The sequence below is a fragment of the Ictalurus punctatus genome, chromosome 16 (genome assembly GCF_001660625.3).
Source record: "Ictalurus punctatus breed USDA103 chromosome 16, Coco_2.0, whole genome shotgun sequence".
Lineage (NCBI taxonomy): Eukaryota > Metazoa > Chordata > Actinopteri > Siluriformes > Ictaluridae > Ictalurus > Ictalurus punctatus.
This window is the reverse complement of record NC_030431.2, coordinates 7,368,602-7,383,523: the sequence shown is the minus strand read 5'-3', so window position 1 is coordinate 7,383,523 and position 14,922 is coordinate 7,368,602. Positions and strand designations below refer to the sequence as shown.

Genomic DNA, 14,922 nt, shown 5'->3' with positions numbered 1-14,922 from the left:
GACAGTTGACTGTGTAACATCACGGTCATGGATTTCACGGAGGCTGCGCTGGACTACAGCTCCCAGCAGCCACTGCACTACATCATGGTCACATGACCACCTGCACCTGAATCATATTCTAGTTAATGAGCACTATATACAGTATCTCACAAAAGTGAGTATACCCCTCACATTTTTGTAAATATTTGATTATATCTTTTCATGTGACAACACTGAAGAAATGACACTTTGCTACAATGAAAAGTAGTGAGTCTACAGCTTGTGTAACAGTGTAAATTTGCTGTCCCCTCAAAATAACTCAGCACACAGCCATTAATGTCTAAACCGCTGGCAACAAAAGTGAATACACCCCTAAGTGAAAATGTCCAAATAGGGCCAATTTACCCATTTTCCTCTCTCCGGTGACATGTGACTTATTAGTGTTACAAGGTCTCAGGTATGTATGGGGAGCAGGTGTGTTAAATTTGGTGTCATCGCTCTCACACTCCTTCATACTGGTCACTGGAATTTCAACATGGCACCTCATGGCAAAGAACTCTCTGAGGATCTGAAAAAAGAAATGTTGCTCTACATAAAGATGGCCTAGGCTATAAGAAGATTGCCAAGACCCTGACACTGAGCTGCAGCACGGTGGCCAGACCATACAGCGGTTTAACAGGACAGGTTCCACTCAGTACAGGCCTCGCCATGGTTGACCAAAGAAGTTGAGTGCACATGCTCAGCGTCATATCCAGAGGTTGTCTTTGGCAACCAGGTGAGGAGTACAAAGACACGTGTGTCTTGCCTACAGTCAAGCATGGTGGTGGGAGTGTCATGGTCTGGGTCTGCATGAGTGCTGCCGGCACTGGGGAGCTACAGTTCATTGAGGGAACCATGAATGCCAACAAGTACTGTGACATACTCAAGCAAAGCATGATCGGTATGCAGTATTCCAGCATGATAACGACCCCAAACACACTTCCAAGATGACCACTGCCTTGCTAAAGAAGCTGAGGGTGAAGGTGATGGGCTGGCCAAGCATGTCTCCAGACCTAAACCCTATTGAGCATCTGTGGGGCATCCTCAAATGGAAGGTGGAGGAGCACAGGGTGTCTAACATCCCCCAGCTCCGTGATGTCGTCATGGAGGAGTGGAAGAGGACTCCAGTGGCAACCTGTGAAGCTCTGGTGAACTCCATGCCCAAGAGGGTTAAGGCAGTGCTGGAAAATAATGGTGGTCACACAAAATATTGACACTTTGGGCTCAATTTAGACGTTTTCACTTAGGGGTGTACTTACTTTTGTTGTCAGCGGTTTAGACATTAATGGCTGTGTGTTGAGTTATTTTGAGGGGACAGCAAATTTACACTGTTATGCAAGCTGCACACTCACTACTTTACATTGTAGCAAAGTGTCATTTCTTCAGTGTTGTTACATTAAAAGATATAATTAAATATTTACAAAAATGTGAGGGGTGTACTCACTTTTGTGAGATACTGTGCATATATGTGTGTATGTGTGTGTGTATATATATATATATATATATATATATATATATATATATATATATATATATATATATATATATATATATATATATATACATATATATATATATATATATATACACTGCACTTTTGTCTTGCATTTTGTGTCATTTTTATTCCACATGTTTTTGCCACGTATTTATAGCTTCTTTTCTTCTTTTGTGTTTGTTTTGAGTATTATTAAACCTTTATCTGCATTTGCATCCATCTACGCCTCAAAATCAGCAGTTCAAGAAGCCGTGTATGAAAGGGAAAAGCCGAGGTGGGAGATGGAGGGGAAATTCTCCCTAATTCAAGCCAACCGGGAGTGGCTTGACATGATGTACTCTATCATGGGGTATGTCAAGGAGGAGCCTTCCAACCAGGCTGGAACCATCTCCCACCCTCCCTCCCCCACGGTGGATCTCGTCCAGCCTGCCTTGTCAACGGAGAATATTGTTCAGCCTCCCTGCACGTCTGAGGATGTTGCTCAGCATTCCTGTTTAGCTGAGGATGCCGGTCAGTCTCCCCGTTCAGCTGAAGACGTTGCTCTGCCTCTCGGTATGGCCAAGAGCTCCGATTTTCTTCCCTGCTCTGCCTCGGACGTCACTATGCCACGCTCCACTTGGGACATCGATCTGCCTCCCTACTCGACTCAGGATGTCGCTCCACCTTCCTGCTCAGTTAAGGACATCACTCTAAATTCATGTTTGGCTGAGGACGTTGCTCTGCCATCCTGCTCCACTGAGGACCTCGCTGTGCCTCCATGCTCCGCTGAAGACGTCCTTTTCTTTGCTTTGTACTGTATGTCATGCCCCCTCCCTGCTTCACGGAGAGTATCACTCCTCCCTCAGACCTCACGGAGAGCGTTACTCCTCCCTCTAGCTTCATGGGGAACGTCGCTTCCCCCTCAGGCTTCGCCTTGAGCTTCGTTCCTCCTGCTCGCTGTGCAATAGCCATTGCTCCGCATTCAAGCAAGGCCTGGGATATCATGTCATCTCTCTACAGTGCGGAAGAGACCGCCCCACACCTGAACCTCAGAGAGCATGCCAAGTTCCTGTCTTAGGTTGATGAGATGGCCTCTCAAGCCAAGTTCCTGTCCAAGGTCGACAAGACGGCCTCCCAAACCCTGTTCCTGTCTGAGGTTGACGTCACAACCGACACCGTTATTCTTGCACCCGAGTCTGCTGACACGGCCAACCAAACTCTGCTCATGCCTGAGTCTACTGACACAGCCAACCTAGTTCTGCTCAGGCCAGAGTCTGCTGACAAGGCCAATCAAGTTCTGCCATCCTGTTCCGCTGAGTCCTAAACTTTTTTGGAATGTGTTGCATCAATTTCAAAATAAACATTTACCTTCAAAATATTTCGCAGTTGATTAGGTAAAACAACAAATACATTGTCTTTATAAGTTTTTTGTTTAAATACAGGTCAAAGTAAGTTTACAAATCATATTGGATATTAATGATACTAGGTGACATTTACTGTGAAAACCATGAGATCCATTCCTTTTTCCTGCCTATCATATTTACATCATTTTTTATGTTTACCTTTTTTGACCCCTTAAATCCCATCCTCATCCCTCAGTGGCGTACCTTGATTGCAGATTTTGCCATTATTATATCCATTATGGTCTTCTGTGCCCTGGATTACCTGATGTCCCTGGAAACTCCCAAACTGCATGTACCCACTGAGATCAAGGTCACACAACTGTCCTTCTGTGTCATAATCATAATCTTAAAGAAAAGATTTTCTTTAATCATACTTCCTCTTTTAGAATGGATTTGAGATCATATCAAGTGCATAATTTACTATTGCAGTGTTGTAGTGTGTGTTCTAAATGCTTTTTTCTTCTCTTACTTTAACTCCTTTTGTATGATTGTTTGTCTGCTATTTATATTTCTTTCTTATTCCTTTCTATAAATGTGTAGCTTCGGAAACTCATCAGTGATTTTGCCATCTTCACATCAATCATGACTTTTGTTGGTCTTGATATTTTAATGGGGCTTGAAACACCTAAACTTATTGTACCTACAGAGTTTAAGGTATGATCCTGATTAGCTAACTGTGCTAAGTCAAGGGCTATTATTGGTGTACAATTTTGTATTTAATGCACACTATTTTCATTGCTGTGAATCTATAAAGATTGGTTTCTGATGCAGTTTAAAATAGCATTTAACTAAATTACATATCTAAAAGCATGGGCTAACTTTAATGTCAGAAAAAAACAGACTAGCCTTTCTTAACTACCTTTTTAAAACACAGCTTACCTACTTCTCACTTGTGTCTATCTCTGTCACTACAGCCCACTCGGCCAGACCGTGGGTGGGTGGTCATGCCCATTGGGAAGAACCCTTGGTGGATGTATTTAGGTAGCTTTGTGCCTGCACTTCTTGTTACCATCCTTATTTTCATGGATCAGCAGATCACTGCTGTTATTGTCAACCGCAAGGAGAACAAACTTAAGGTACAGTATAGTAATAGTCACTCTCATTCTCTTATACATACATATACATCTCATATGAGTTGTACATCTCAAATACTCATATAAATATTTGTGGATAAAAGATGACCTGAAACCAGTGTGTTTGTAGAGCTGCAAGAACTAATCACTAAAATCACTAATAATCGATTATGAAAATTGTTGTCTATGAATCTCATTATCGATCAGTTGGTCTGCGTGCGGCATAGGGTACGTTTACTCATTACGTTACTTCTGTTCCGAAAACATACATCCTAGAACACAGACCAAAATTGTGTCCCAAATGGCGTACTATACATTTACACTATGTACTATATACTCCACCATATATTGTATGAATTTTATAAGGATAGAATTGTCTCAAATGGAACACTAGCAGGTTATTTTACTAACCAGAAGTAGAAGCCGTTTCCCAGTCGATTGCACATGACGTCAAACACACGTAATGCGATGCCACTAGCTTTGGCAGACTACCCAGAGTCAACGAAAATTAATTTCTTGTTTACTATTTGTCAACGGTACCTTTTATACCTAACGTGACATCAGTCACCATCAAATGGAGGCGTAAGGCAGGAGAGCATTTTATATTAAATGCCACGGAGAAGTCTGTATCCTGTAAACTTTGCAAAGTGGAGCTTGTGTAGCATGGAAGCAGGACAGTGATGCACAAGCACAAACATGTTTATATCTAAAATGCTCCACTGTTCAAGGGCTTGGGGAAACTGGTGCAAGTTGCTTAAAAGATTTAGTTTAATTCCACTTTATGGTCATTATATGCTGTATTTGCCTGCTTATAGTGTAAATTCTGTCATTTATTATAACGGAAGTGATCTATTAGTAATTAGGCCACGTTGTTCCTCACTCACAGTGTAGATACGGTGATAAACAGTGGGAGCTCAAGTAAGATTTATAATGTCTAATTAAAGTTGAATGATCAAAGTAAACAAAAGTAAAAAGGTTATATTATATCATATATATAAGTATTTGTGCATATATATATATATATATATATATATATATATATATATATATATATATATATATAAACAAACAGTTGTATTAAAGTTTTATATTTTTTAAGTTTTATATGAGTGTTATATTTGTAACTCTCAGTTTGTCGATTTTATTTTAAATAAACAAAAGAATGGTACTGAAAGTCCCCCCCCCCCAATCTGATTAATCAAACAAATATTTCACCGATTAAACATTTATGAAATTTATCGTTAGTTGCAGCCCTAATTTAATGCAATAGATAATACATTTTGTACATGTTTTATATATTTTTTTGCCCTTACCACTGCATTTCATTCAAGATTTTATACCATAGCTTAGTGTACCTTAATTCAGTGTAAATTAGAGAGTGGGACATGTTTTATTTATTAATATGTTTTACGCATTTTTTCACATGTTGGACATGAGCAGAAAGGATGTGGCTACCATTTAGACATGTTTTGGGTGGGAATCCTCATGGCTGTCTGCTCTTTCCTGTGCTTGCCATGGTATGTAGCAGCTACAGTCATCTCCATTGCTCACATAGATTCCCTTAAGATGGAGAGTGAGTGCAGTGCTCCAGGGGAGCAACCACAGTTTCTGGGAGTGCGGTAAGTGAACATTAAATTATTAAAAGTTATATATTATATTTAATTTATTGGGGGGGGGGTTCCCTGTGTAATTTGTTTAAATAATTAAGTTGTATCTCTTCACATTTCTTCCCTTATTTTCCACAGAGAGCAGAGGTTGACAGGTATCCTGGTTTTTGTACTCACTGGAGTTTCCATTTTTCTTGCTCCTATACTGCAGGTAAGTCTTGTGAACATGAGTTAGTCTACCTCAAAAAGTATCACTGTGTCAGAGATTGGGCATCCAGGTGTATGCAAGTGCAGTAAAAAGCTTTTATTGAGAGAGGCAGGCAGACAAATCCAAAATGTGATGCAAAATCAAAATCCGAAAACAGGAAGAGGTAGGGTAATCTACAAACAGTATAAACTAGGCGAGCTAACGAATTGTTGAAAGATTAGACCTATGCCTCCTTTATGGTCTCAGGCTATTCAGACCTTCATAATAATAAATATGCAATACTTGCCATTGTTAATAAGACTATTAAAGGCTATTAAAGTTAAGCTAATTTTTTTAGCCTCATTTTGAGAGAAATTTATTCAGTGAATCTCTCTGTTCTCTTTCAAACATTCTTTCAGTATCTCACTATGTGAAACGCCTCGGGCATGACCGATACTGGAAGCACCAATAACACCACGTCTGTTGGTTGACAGACCAATCATGACAGTGATGCGGTAGTGCCACCCCCCTAATATATATAACTGCCGATGGACCCTACCTTATTCTCATTTTCTTCACCGTGAAAATTCTTTTTGGTAGTTAGCCTCAGCAGATCCTCGCAGGGAGTGTCCGCTGAACTGTTCACTCAGCTAGCCATTTCACTTCATGTCTCAAGCCGTCACAGCCCCTTTTTATTTCCTGGTGTTCATGTCTCTGTCATGGTGACTGTGACCCCTTCCAGTAGCACAACGAAGGGAAAAGATCCCTCTCGCTCATGCGCGTACGGGGTCTATGATTTCTTCCAAGCACTCTCACCCCCTGTGTATTGCGTGTCTAGGAGTTAGACACTCACAGGCTACACTTGCTAATCCTGAGTGCTGCCCGCAAAGTTCTCTGTTCCTGTTAAGGGTATTAGAGCGCCGAGTGCGAGGATGAAGATGATGAGACGATTGCTTGTCTTTTGGAGGAGGATGTGGAGGAGATGAAGAGGATGCAATCCTCCCTCCTAATCTTTCTTCCAGACCCAACAGTGCGATGGGTGAGTTTCCTTCCTCTATGTAGGGGGACTCTATAGAGGTACGGTGGTAGAGCAGGTTGTCCACTAATCCAAGGGTTGGCAGTTCGATTCCCAGCCCACCTGACTCCAACATACCAAAGTGTCCTTGGGCAAGACACTGAACCCCAAGTTGCTCCCGATGGCAAGTTAGCACCTTGCATGGCAGCTCTACTACCATTGGTGTGTGAATGGGTGAATGAGACACAGTGTAAAGCGGTTTGGATAAAAGCGCTATATAAGTGCAGACCATTTATAGAGATGTGCAGAAGAGCAGCTGCTAAACTTTCCATTTGCTGGCCAGCACAAGAGGTAGGCGAGAGCACGGAGAGAGACTTACAGATGTGGCCTGTAAGAATGCACGTTTTTTCATGCGGTTTCATATGATTCATCATGTGTGATCACGCAGCACCCTGTAGGCACACATGTTAGAATTTAAATTCATTTGTTGTGCTTCACACAATAACCACCAAGTGGTGCATTGAAGAACTTTCTGTAGCTGAACACATAGTACACTAAAAAATGGAACGTGTGGTCGGTGAGATTTAAGAAAAAAATATTACTTACTTAAATATTACATAAAAATATTATGTTCATGCTAAACCTAATTTAAACAAGTTTCTAATTACAAGATTCTAATTACAAGATTCACTTATACAAAGTGAGTGTGATAGAGTTACGTAGTACAGGTACAATAACTATAGTATTTAAATTAACGTGACTACAGCATGTGGGCTAGAATAGTGCAACTATAATATCCTTGGTGTAGTACACTAGCAACCATGGTTTGAGCCTCAGCCCAGTTCAGCATTTTGATTTAATACGCTTTTTTGTGTGTGTGTGTGTGTAAAAAGTTGATTTGTGTGTGCATGTGTAAATAAGAATTTCCTTTCTCAAAGTAGCACTGAATGAATTCCATCTTTTCCTTTCTTGCTAATGGAAATTTTTGTTCTTTACTTAGATTTAAATTTCACTATTGGAAAAAACTGGTTTAAAGTGAACACAGAAGTCCACACACTGAAGAAAGTTAATTGAATTTCAAATGCTTACATCGGTTCCACATGATTGAATTGAGTTACATTAACATAATTTGTTTTTGTACATCAAACATGATTTGATCATATATTTTCAATGCCCTGAATAAAATTAAACTCCACCTGAGCTGAGGATTGAACCATGGCTGCTGGAGTTCTGCAACAGTCACATTACCACCATTATTGTCACCAGCAGCATCCAGTGAAGATCCCAAAACTGACTTTTAAAATGACCCAAACTAACATTTTATTTATAGCAAATTTCTAATACAAATACTCAAATTATGAAATAAAATCCATGTACTTACCTATTTGAATATTTTTGGAGCCCAAACAAATAATCTTAAAGAACAAGACGTAGACGTTTTGGCTTTGCATTCTAAAACGCAATAATTTAATCGTAATCCAATGACTCTATAATCTCACAATCATGAGAAAGGATGGTGAAATGCTTTAGGGGAGCAGCTGCCATGGATGATCGAACAGATGTTTTGATACTGCCAGTAGTGGAGAATAGGTGCTCTGCACTACAGGAAGTCATGGGAAGGGTGATAATTATTCTTAGGAGTTTATTCTTTTTGGAAATATATCGGAAGGGCAACTGTCTATAACTTCTATTAGTGATGGGAATGTCTGTCCAATAGTACAGAAGTGGACATCTCATCCACATCCCATCCGTTCTGCATATCAGAACTCATTAAAGTGGCGTTTTTTTTGCATCTCCGCAAGCTATGCCCTTATCTGGGATCATAATTGTAAATGATGAACAGTTCTAAAAAGTTGCCTTAGTTTAAGGCATTGTCACTTTCTCAGTGGCCATGTAGTGGTATGTCTTGTTTGGCGCAAAACAACACAATGTCCAGAATTATCTTTAAATGTTACTGATTTGTTTGTACAAATGACAGATTCATTGCATCGTAATTCATCTGGTTGAGTACTGTTCCACGGCCAGATTTATGACAGGCTCTATAGCGTAACGTAAACTAACTCTAACCCTCCCCCAGCAATCCGTGATTGACTAAAACGGTACTGATAGCCTATCGATAGGCCGTCGCAGTTAGGCTATTTATATTAAAGACACGGTTTCACACTAAAATAATTATTTATTTCTGAAACTTGATATGCGTATTTGAGTGTGTATTTGAGTGATTATTATTGTCGTGTATGCGTGATTTTTTTTTTCTTCTTTCCCACAAAAATTTTGTGTATCATTAGATTGGGTGGGCCAGCCGTCAAACTGAGTGAGCCAGTGCCACCCTGGCCCTTATGTTTTCATTGCCAAGAAAGGAGAAGATGGAATTCATTCAATGCTACTTTGAGGAAGGACATTCATATTTACACATGCATACACAAACTGAATTTCTACACTTTAAAAAAATGTGTATTAAATCAAAACTCTCAACTTGGCTGAGGCTCAAATCCCAGTTGCTGGCATACTACACCAAGGGCATTAACACTGCTCTATGCTAGCACACTGTAGCCATACTACGTGACTCGATCATGCTTACTTTGTATAATTGAAACTTGTAATTATACATTTATTTAAATTAGGTTTAGCATAATATTTTTATGTAAAACATACATAATATTTTTCTTAAATCCAACTGACCACATTCCATTTTTTTAGTGTACTATGTGTTCAGCTACAGTATGTTTTTCCATGCGCTACCTGGTGGTTATTGTTTGTACAACAAACAAATTTAAATTCTAAGAAGCATGCCTGCAAGGTGCCATGCGATCACATGTGATGAATCACATGACACTGTGTGAAAAAATAGGCCACGTGTGTAAAGGCATTTTCATTCAGGACATATTTGCAGCAGAGAGTTGGGCCTCACCTCATACTTTTATCCCGCTCTATAGGTTGGATGTTACAGAGCCATCATTGGCACATTCTGTCCTAAGAATGTAAAAACAAAACAAACAAAAAAAACACAACTCTCGCAAACAATCTGTTTTTTGTTTTTTCCCCCAAAATGTTCCCACTTTATTCATGGAGTAGTTAGGGTTTTTGTGTTTGTTACTTACATCACTAAGTTGGTTGGCATGCCTGCTTCGGACAGCGTACAATATCTGCAGTACGGGAGTTGTCTATATCCCATAGTGAGATACTGAATGAATGTTTGAAAGAGAACTTAAGGTTACTTGCGTACCCCAGTTCTCTGATAACAGGAGTGAGGTATCTCACCACACGTCCCTCCTTGCAGTTGCATGGAGAAGAGATATGCTGAGAATAATGTAGGGACCATTGGCAGTGCTATATATTAGGGAGGCAGGACTCCCGCATCACTGTCGTGATTGGTCTGTCAACCAATAGATGTGGTGTTATTGGTGCCAGGATCAGTCGCGCAAGAGGCATTTCCCATAGTGAGATAGTGAGATACCTCACTCCTGTTATCAGAGAACCAGGGTTACATATGTAACTTAAAATTTTATTTGGACCTTTACCCAGGTATGTGGTTAGGTCTAGGGCTGCAACAAAAAATCAGTAATATTTGATTACAATAGTTGCCAACAAATTACAGTTATCAAGTAACTGGTCAATGTTATGAAACTTACTGTGGCTCACACTTAATGTCACTTTACTTCAAACAAATGTTTTGACTCAGCATTTCATAGTTTAATCAAAGTACACAGTATGTATTTTTAAATTACAAGCTCAAATCCTGATTGACATAATTGATCAACTGGTCACACTGATATATAGTAAATATATGTATGAAACTGTAATAAATAAATAAATAAATAAATAAATAAAGTCTGGAAAACCATGAACTTATGTTACTTTGGCTATTGGATTGAAAAAAGTTGTAGATATAATATTTTCATGCCATGACAGATTGTGTGTTAAATATCAGCAATATTATATTGTATTTAGTGATCTGTTATTTAAGTAAGCATAGTTAAGAGTTCTGTAGTACAGTGTTGGGGAAGCTTTGTTGAAACTATAGCTTTTCAGGCTATAATCATGTGAAAAATATGTACACCAAGGAAATTGTTGGCTTTTTTACACATTTGGACAAGCAAACATTTGATCATCTTTGAAACAATGACTATTAACAAAGTTGTTACAGTCTACAAATGACACATACAATTAACATTTTGTAGTTTTAACAATTTAAAATAACAAAAAACAGATCAGTCACATGGAAAAGTAACTACACACCTTCACATACATGAAATTAGAATCAGTTTTTCAAGATTCTGTGTGAATGATTAGAACACGCTTAAGGAGTGAAAGTGTTATTTAGAACGCTCACATCTAGTGTCATGTGTCTGGTGTTCCTTTTGCTACTGAAGTTTGTGGTGTAATCATGTCAAGAGCTAAAGAGTTCTGTAAGGCCTTCAGAAAAAAGTTTGTAAGGAAACTGTAAGGAAAATCATCTACAAGTGGTGCAGATTTCAAAGAACTGCCAATTAGTCCAGGTTTGGCCATCCCAGCAAATTCAGCCCAAGAGCAGACCATCTGATGCAAAAATAAGTCTCAAAGAAATTTAATCAAAGGATCTGCTAGTAAGTCTTGCAGCTGTTGGTGTCAAAGTGCATGATTCTGCATTCAGAAAGAGATTTAAACCAAAAATTTGGTCTGCATAGGAGGCATGCCAGGAAAAAGCCTTTGCAAGACTACAGTTTGCCACTGAGCATATAGGCAAAGACCAGGCCTTTTAGAATAATGTGCTCTGGACAGATGAATCAAAGCTAGAGTTGTTTGGCCACAGTAACAGCAGACATATTTGGTGCAGACCAAAGACAGCTTTGGTGCAGACCAAAGACAAAGCACCTCATACCAACTGTGAAGCACAGTGGTGGAAATATTGTGGTTTGGGGTTGCTTTGCTGACTCATGGACCGGACAGCTTGCATTTATTGATTCAACTATGAATTCTGCATCATATCAAAGAGTACTTGTGTGTGAGGCCATCTGTCCAAAAGTTGAAGTTAAACTGAATGCGAACCTTTCAACAGGATAATGATCCTAAGCACACTAGCAAATCCACCAAGGAATGGCTCAAAAAGAAGAAATAGAGGGTTATGGAATGGTCTAGTTAAAGCCTGGATTTGAATTCCATTTAAATGTTGTGGGGGGATGTGAAATGGGCAGTACATGCAAGAAAACCCTCAAACATCTTGCAACTGAAAGAATATTAAACAGAAGGGTGGTCAAAATTTCCAGCAAACCTGTTAGGATTTGAGAAATGATATCCCGGATGAGCCCCCAGAAAACAGGATTTGAAAATAGAGAATCTCCAGGTTGCAATGTTAGGAAAAGAAAAAGAGAACAGGCACCCTCGCCCCGCCACACGCTTCCTACACCCTTGGGAGAGTTTGCCAAATGACACACAGACACACAAAGTTCAAATGGTAAGAGAGGGGAGAGTGTTCAATGTAAACTTATCAAAGCCGATGTCAGAGACTGGTAGAGAATAATTTTCCTTGTGTTTTTGTTCAAGTATATCAGCTTCATCAATAGGCACTTTTTCAAAGATGATCAAATGTTTGCTTGTATAAATATGTTTGTTTTTTTTTGTTTTTTTTAAATTCACATGACTGTACACGCTACACATAATTTGATGTAGTTAAGCTTCTGTCAAGCTACCTTTTTAAAAAAGTAGTTAGCTACACTACAAGTTACTAAAAAGTAGGTAACTACATTGAAACTACTTAAATGGGCAACATTTTTTGTGTCATGATTGTGAATTAGCTTATGAATAACTGTGTATAATTATGTATGAAGAAATTAAACAATTAACATAAGATAGTGAAGTTATATAGTCTTGTTTTATTTATAGACCATGAAAGATACAATTAATACTCAAACTGTATATTAATAGTATTAATAATTCTAATAATAATTCAAGCTGCAAGCAGTGAAGAACGAACCCGGGTGCACGTTGGGGCTGTTCTGCAAGGGGAATGCCATTCCATTTTTTTAGCACTTATATGTTGTTAGGACTGTATCACAATGTAAACCATGTAATTTCCAGTTAGCAGTAGATGTTGCTATGACTATTACTGAATATTGGAATGTATATGTCTTCAGGCCAGGATTTGTATCAAATATGTGAAGTTTGGTACAGAATGAACATTGTATGCTTGAGTTATAACAACTTCCTGTTTAATAGCAGTACTAGCATGTGTGAGCACTTAGCTAAGTGTTGCTAGCATGTTTTAACATGTTTCTAGCATGTTGCTACCATGTTTAGAATTAGCTTGCATATTTTTATATGTTGCTAGGTATAGATCACTCTAAAACATATCACTTCCTGATGCCAGCAGGTGGCGCTATAATGTTAATGAGCATTGTCTTAAGGGCAGGACTCATGTCAAATATGTGAAGTTTGGTGCAGATTGAACATTATGTCTGAGTTCATGTGAAACATTTCAGTTCATGTTGGCAGCAGGTGGCGTTATGACTATAACTAAATATTGGCATGTGGATGTCTTCAGGCCAGGGTATGTATCAAACGTGAAGTTTGGTGCAGAAGGAACATTGTATGTCCGAGTTAGTGTAAAACATGTCAGTTCATGTTGCCAGCAGGTGGCGCTATGACTATAACTGAATATTGGCATGTGGATGTCTTCACGCCAGGGTTCGTATCAAACGTGAAGTTTTGGGAAGATTATCGAGCCATTTTGCCACACTCAATTCTGGAACCCCTATCAGATGTAAATTTTCACCCATTCTGATGCGTCTGCAAAGTTTCGTGAGTTTTCGGGTATGTCTAGGCACTCTAAAATGCGATTCATTTGAGAAAATAATAATAATAATAAATGTAGCAGATCCAATAGGGCCTTGCACTACTGGTGCTTTGGCCTTTATGAATAAAAATATATGGAAGAAACAGGAAGGAAGAGCTTTAATAGGAATCCAAGTAAATGATTTTTGCAAATATTGTAGAGAACAAGAAACTGTAGAGCATGTCATATTTCATTGTAGAAGGTATATACAGGAGAGAAGGGAATTAATACAATATTTAAACAGTAATGGACATAAAGATAGAGAGTTGGAGTGTCTATTAGGAATAGAGGTTAATAGAGATCGGTTAGGATATAGGGTTTTAATACAATACATGTGTAGTACAGGTTTGAGTGAGAGAATTTAAATAGATCAAAGAACAGATTTGTGTTGTAATGTGTCAGTCTGGATCCAGAGGGGATCCGTGTGGAAGCTGGAGGAGCTGAACACGCAGTGCCAGCTGACACCTGGGTCCTGATGGATCTAGACTTGGGGTAAATTAGTCATTTTTTTAAGGGATTAAGAGAAAGGCATGGAATACGATGCATTAAACCAAACAGTAGGTGGGGGAATGTGGTCATGGCACCAGCCCCCATTAAAATAAAAAAAGCCTTACTGCAAAGTTTCCTTTGTGTTCCGTCATTACCAAACCGTTTATTTTGTGCTGTTTTCTGGTTTTGATTTTTCCCCTTTGCTTACATTTTGGATTACTGTTTTGCTTTTGATGCCCTGTTTGCTGATCGTTCGACCCTGGACTGTGTTTGACCACGAGTTTTGCATTACGATTTGGATTTGTCTGCTTTCTTAAAAGGAACGCAGACTGTGAAGATTTGTAGGCCTTAACACGCAGTAATTGCACTCTCCTACTAAAATAAGTTGTTAGAAACACATGAAATATGTTCATTACTTCAAAAATCCTTAATACTTAACATATTTTAACCTACAGAGGCCGCCATTAAGTGACATGTGCAGTGCACGCTGAGTTGATGATGTAAAATGGTTGAACATGAGCACTCAAAAGTATTAGCTGTTCTTGAACCATTTGGAGTACATGCATGGTTTGGGTATCTTTTGAAAGGTGGACTAAATATTTTTTACATAATTGGATTGTCTGGACTTTTGCCAGTGTAACAAGACTGTTTTTATCAGGGCATTATTGATCAGTTGATTACTGTGAGGCTTCATATGAGGTCAGTTGCCTCCATTTTGTAAGTGTTTGGTTGTATATTGGTGGTCCGACAGAGACATGGATTTTAGCTGCTGTTATGACTGTATCTCAAAATGGTTTATATCAATCGAATCACAAGAATCTCAGCCTTCAAAAGATATGTGTACC

The 14,922-nt window shown here is 38.9% G+C and overlaps 1 protein-coding gene across 1 annotated transcript in view; it reads left to right on the top strand.

Annotated features, from left to right (window-relative positions):
• Positions 1–14,922, top strand: part of slc4a5b (solute carrier family 4 member 5b) — a 55,303-nt gene that overhangs the window by 27,122 nt on the left and 13,259 nt on the right. The window contains exons 15-18 of the mRNA XM_053687061.1: positions 3,092–3,205; positions 3,810–3,971; positions 5,409–5,587; positions 5,714–5,786. Of these exons, the coding sequence (XP_053543036.1) occupies positions 3,092–3,205; positions 3,810–3,971; positions 5,409–5,587; positions 5,714–5,786 (528 nt within the window). The remainder of the gene's footprint in view (positions 1–3,091; positions 3,206–3,809; positions 3,972–5,408; positions 5,588–5,713; positions 5,787–14,922) is intronic.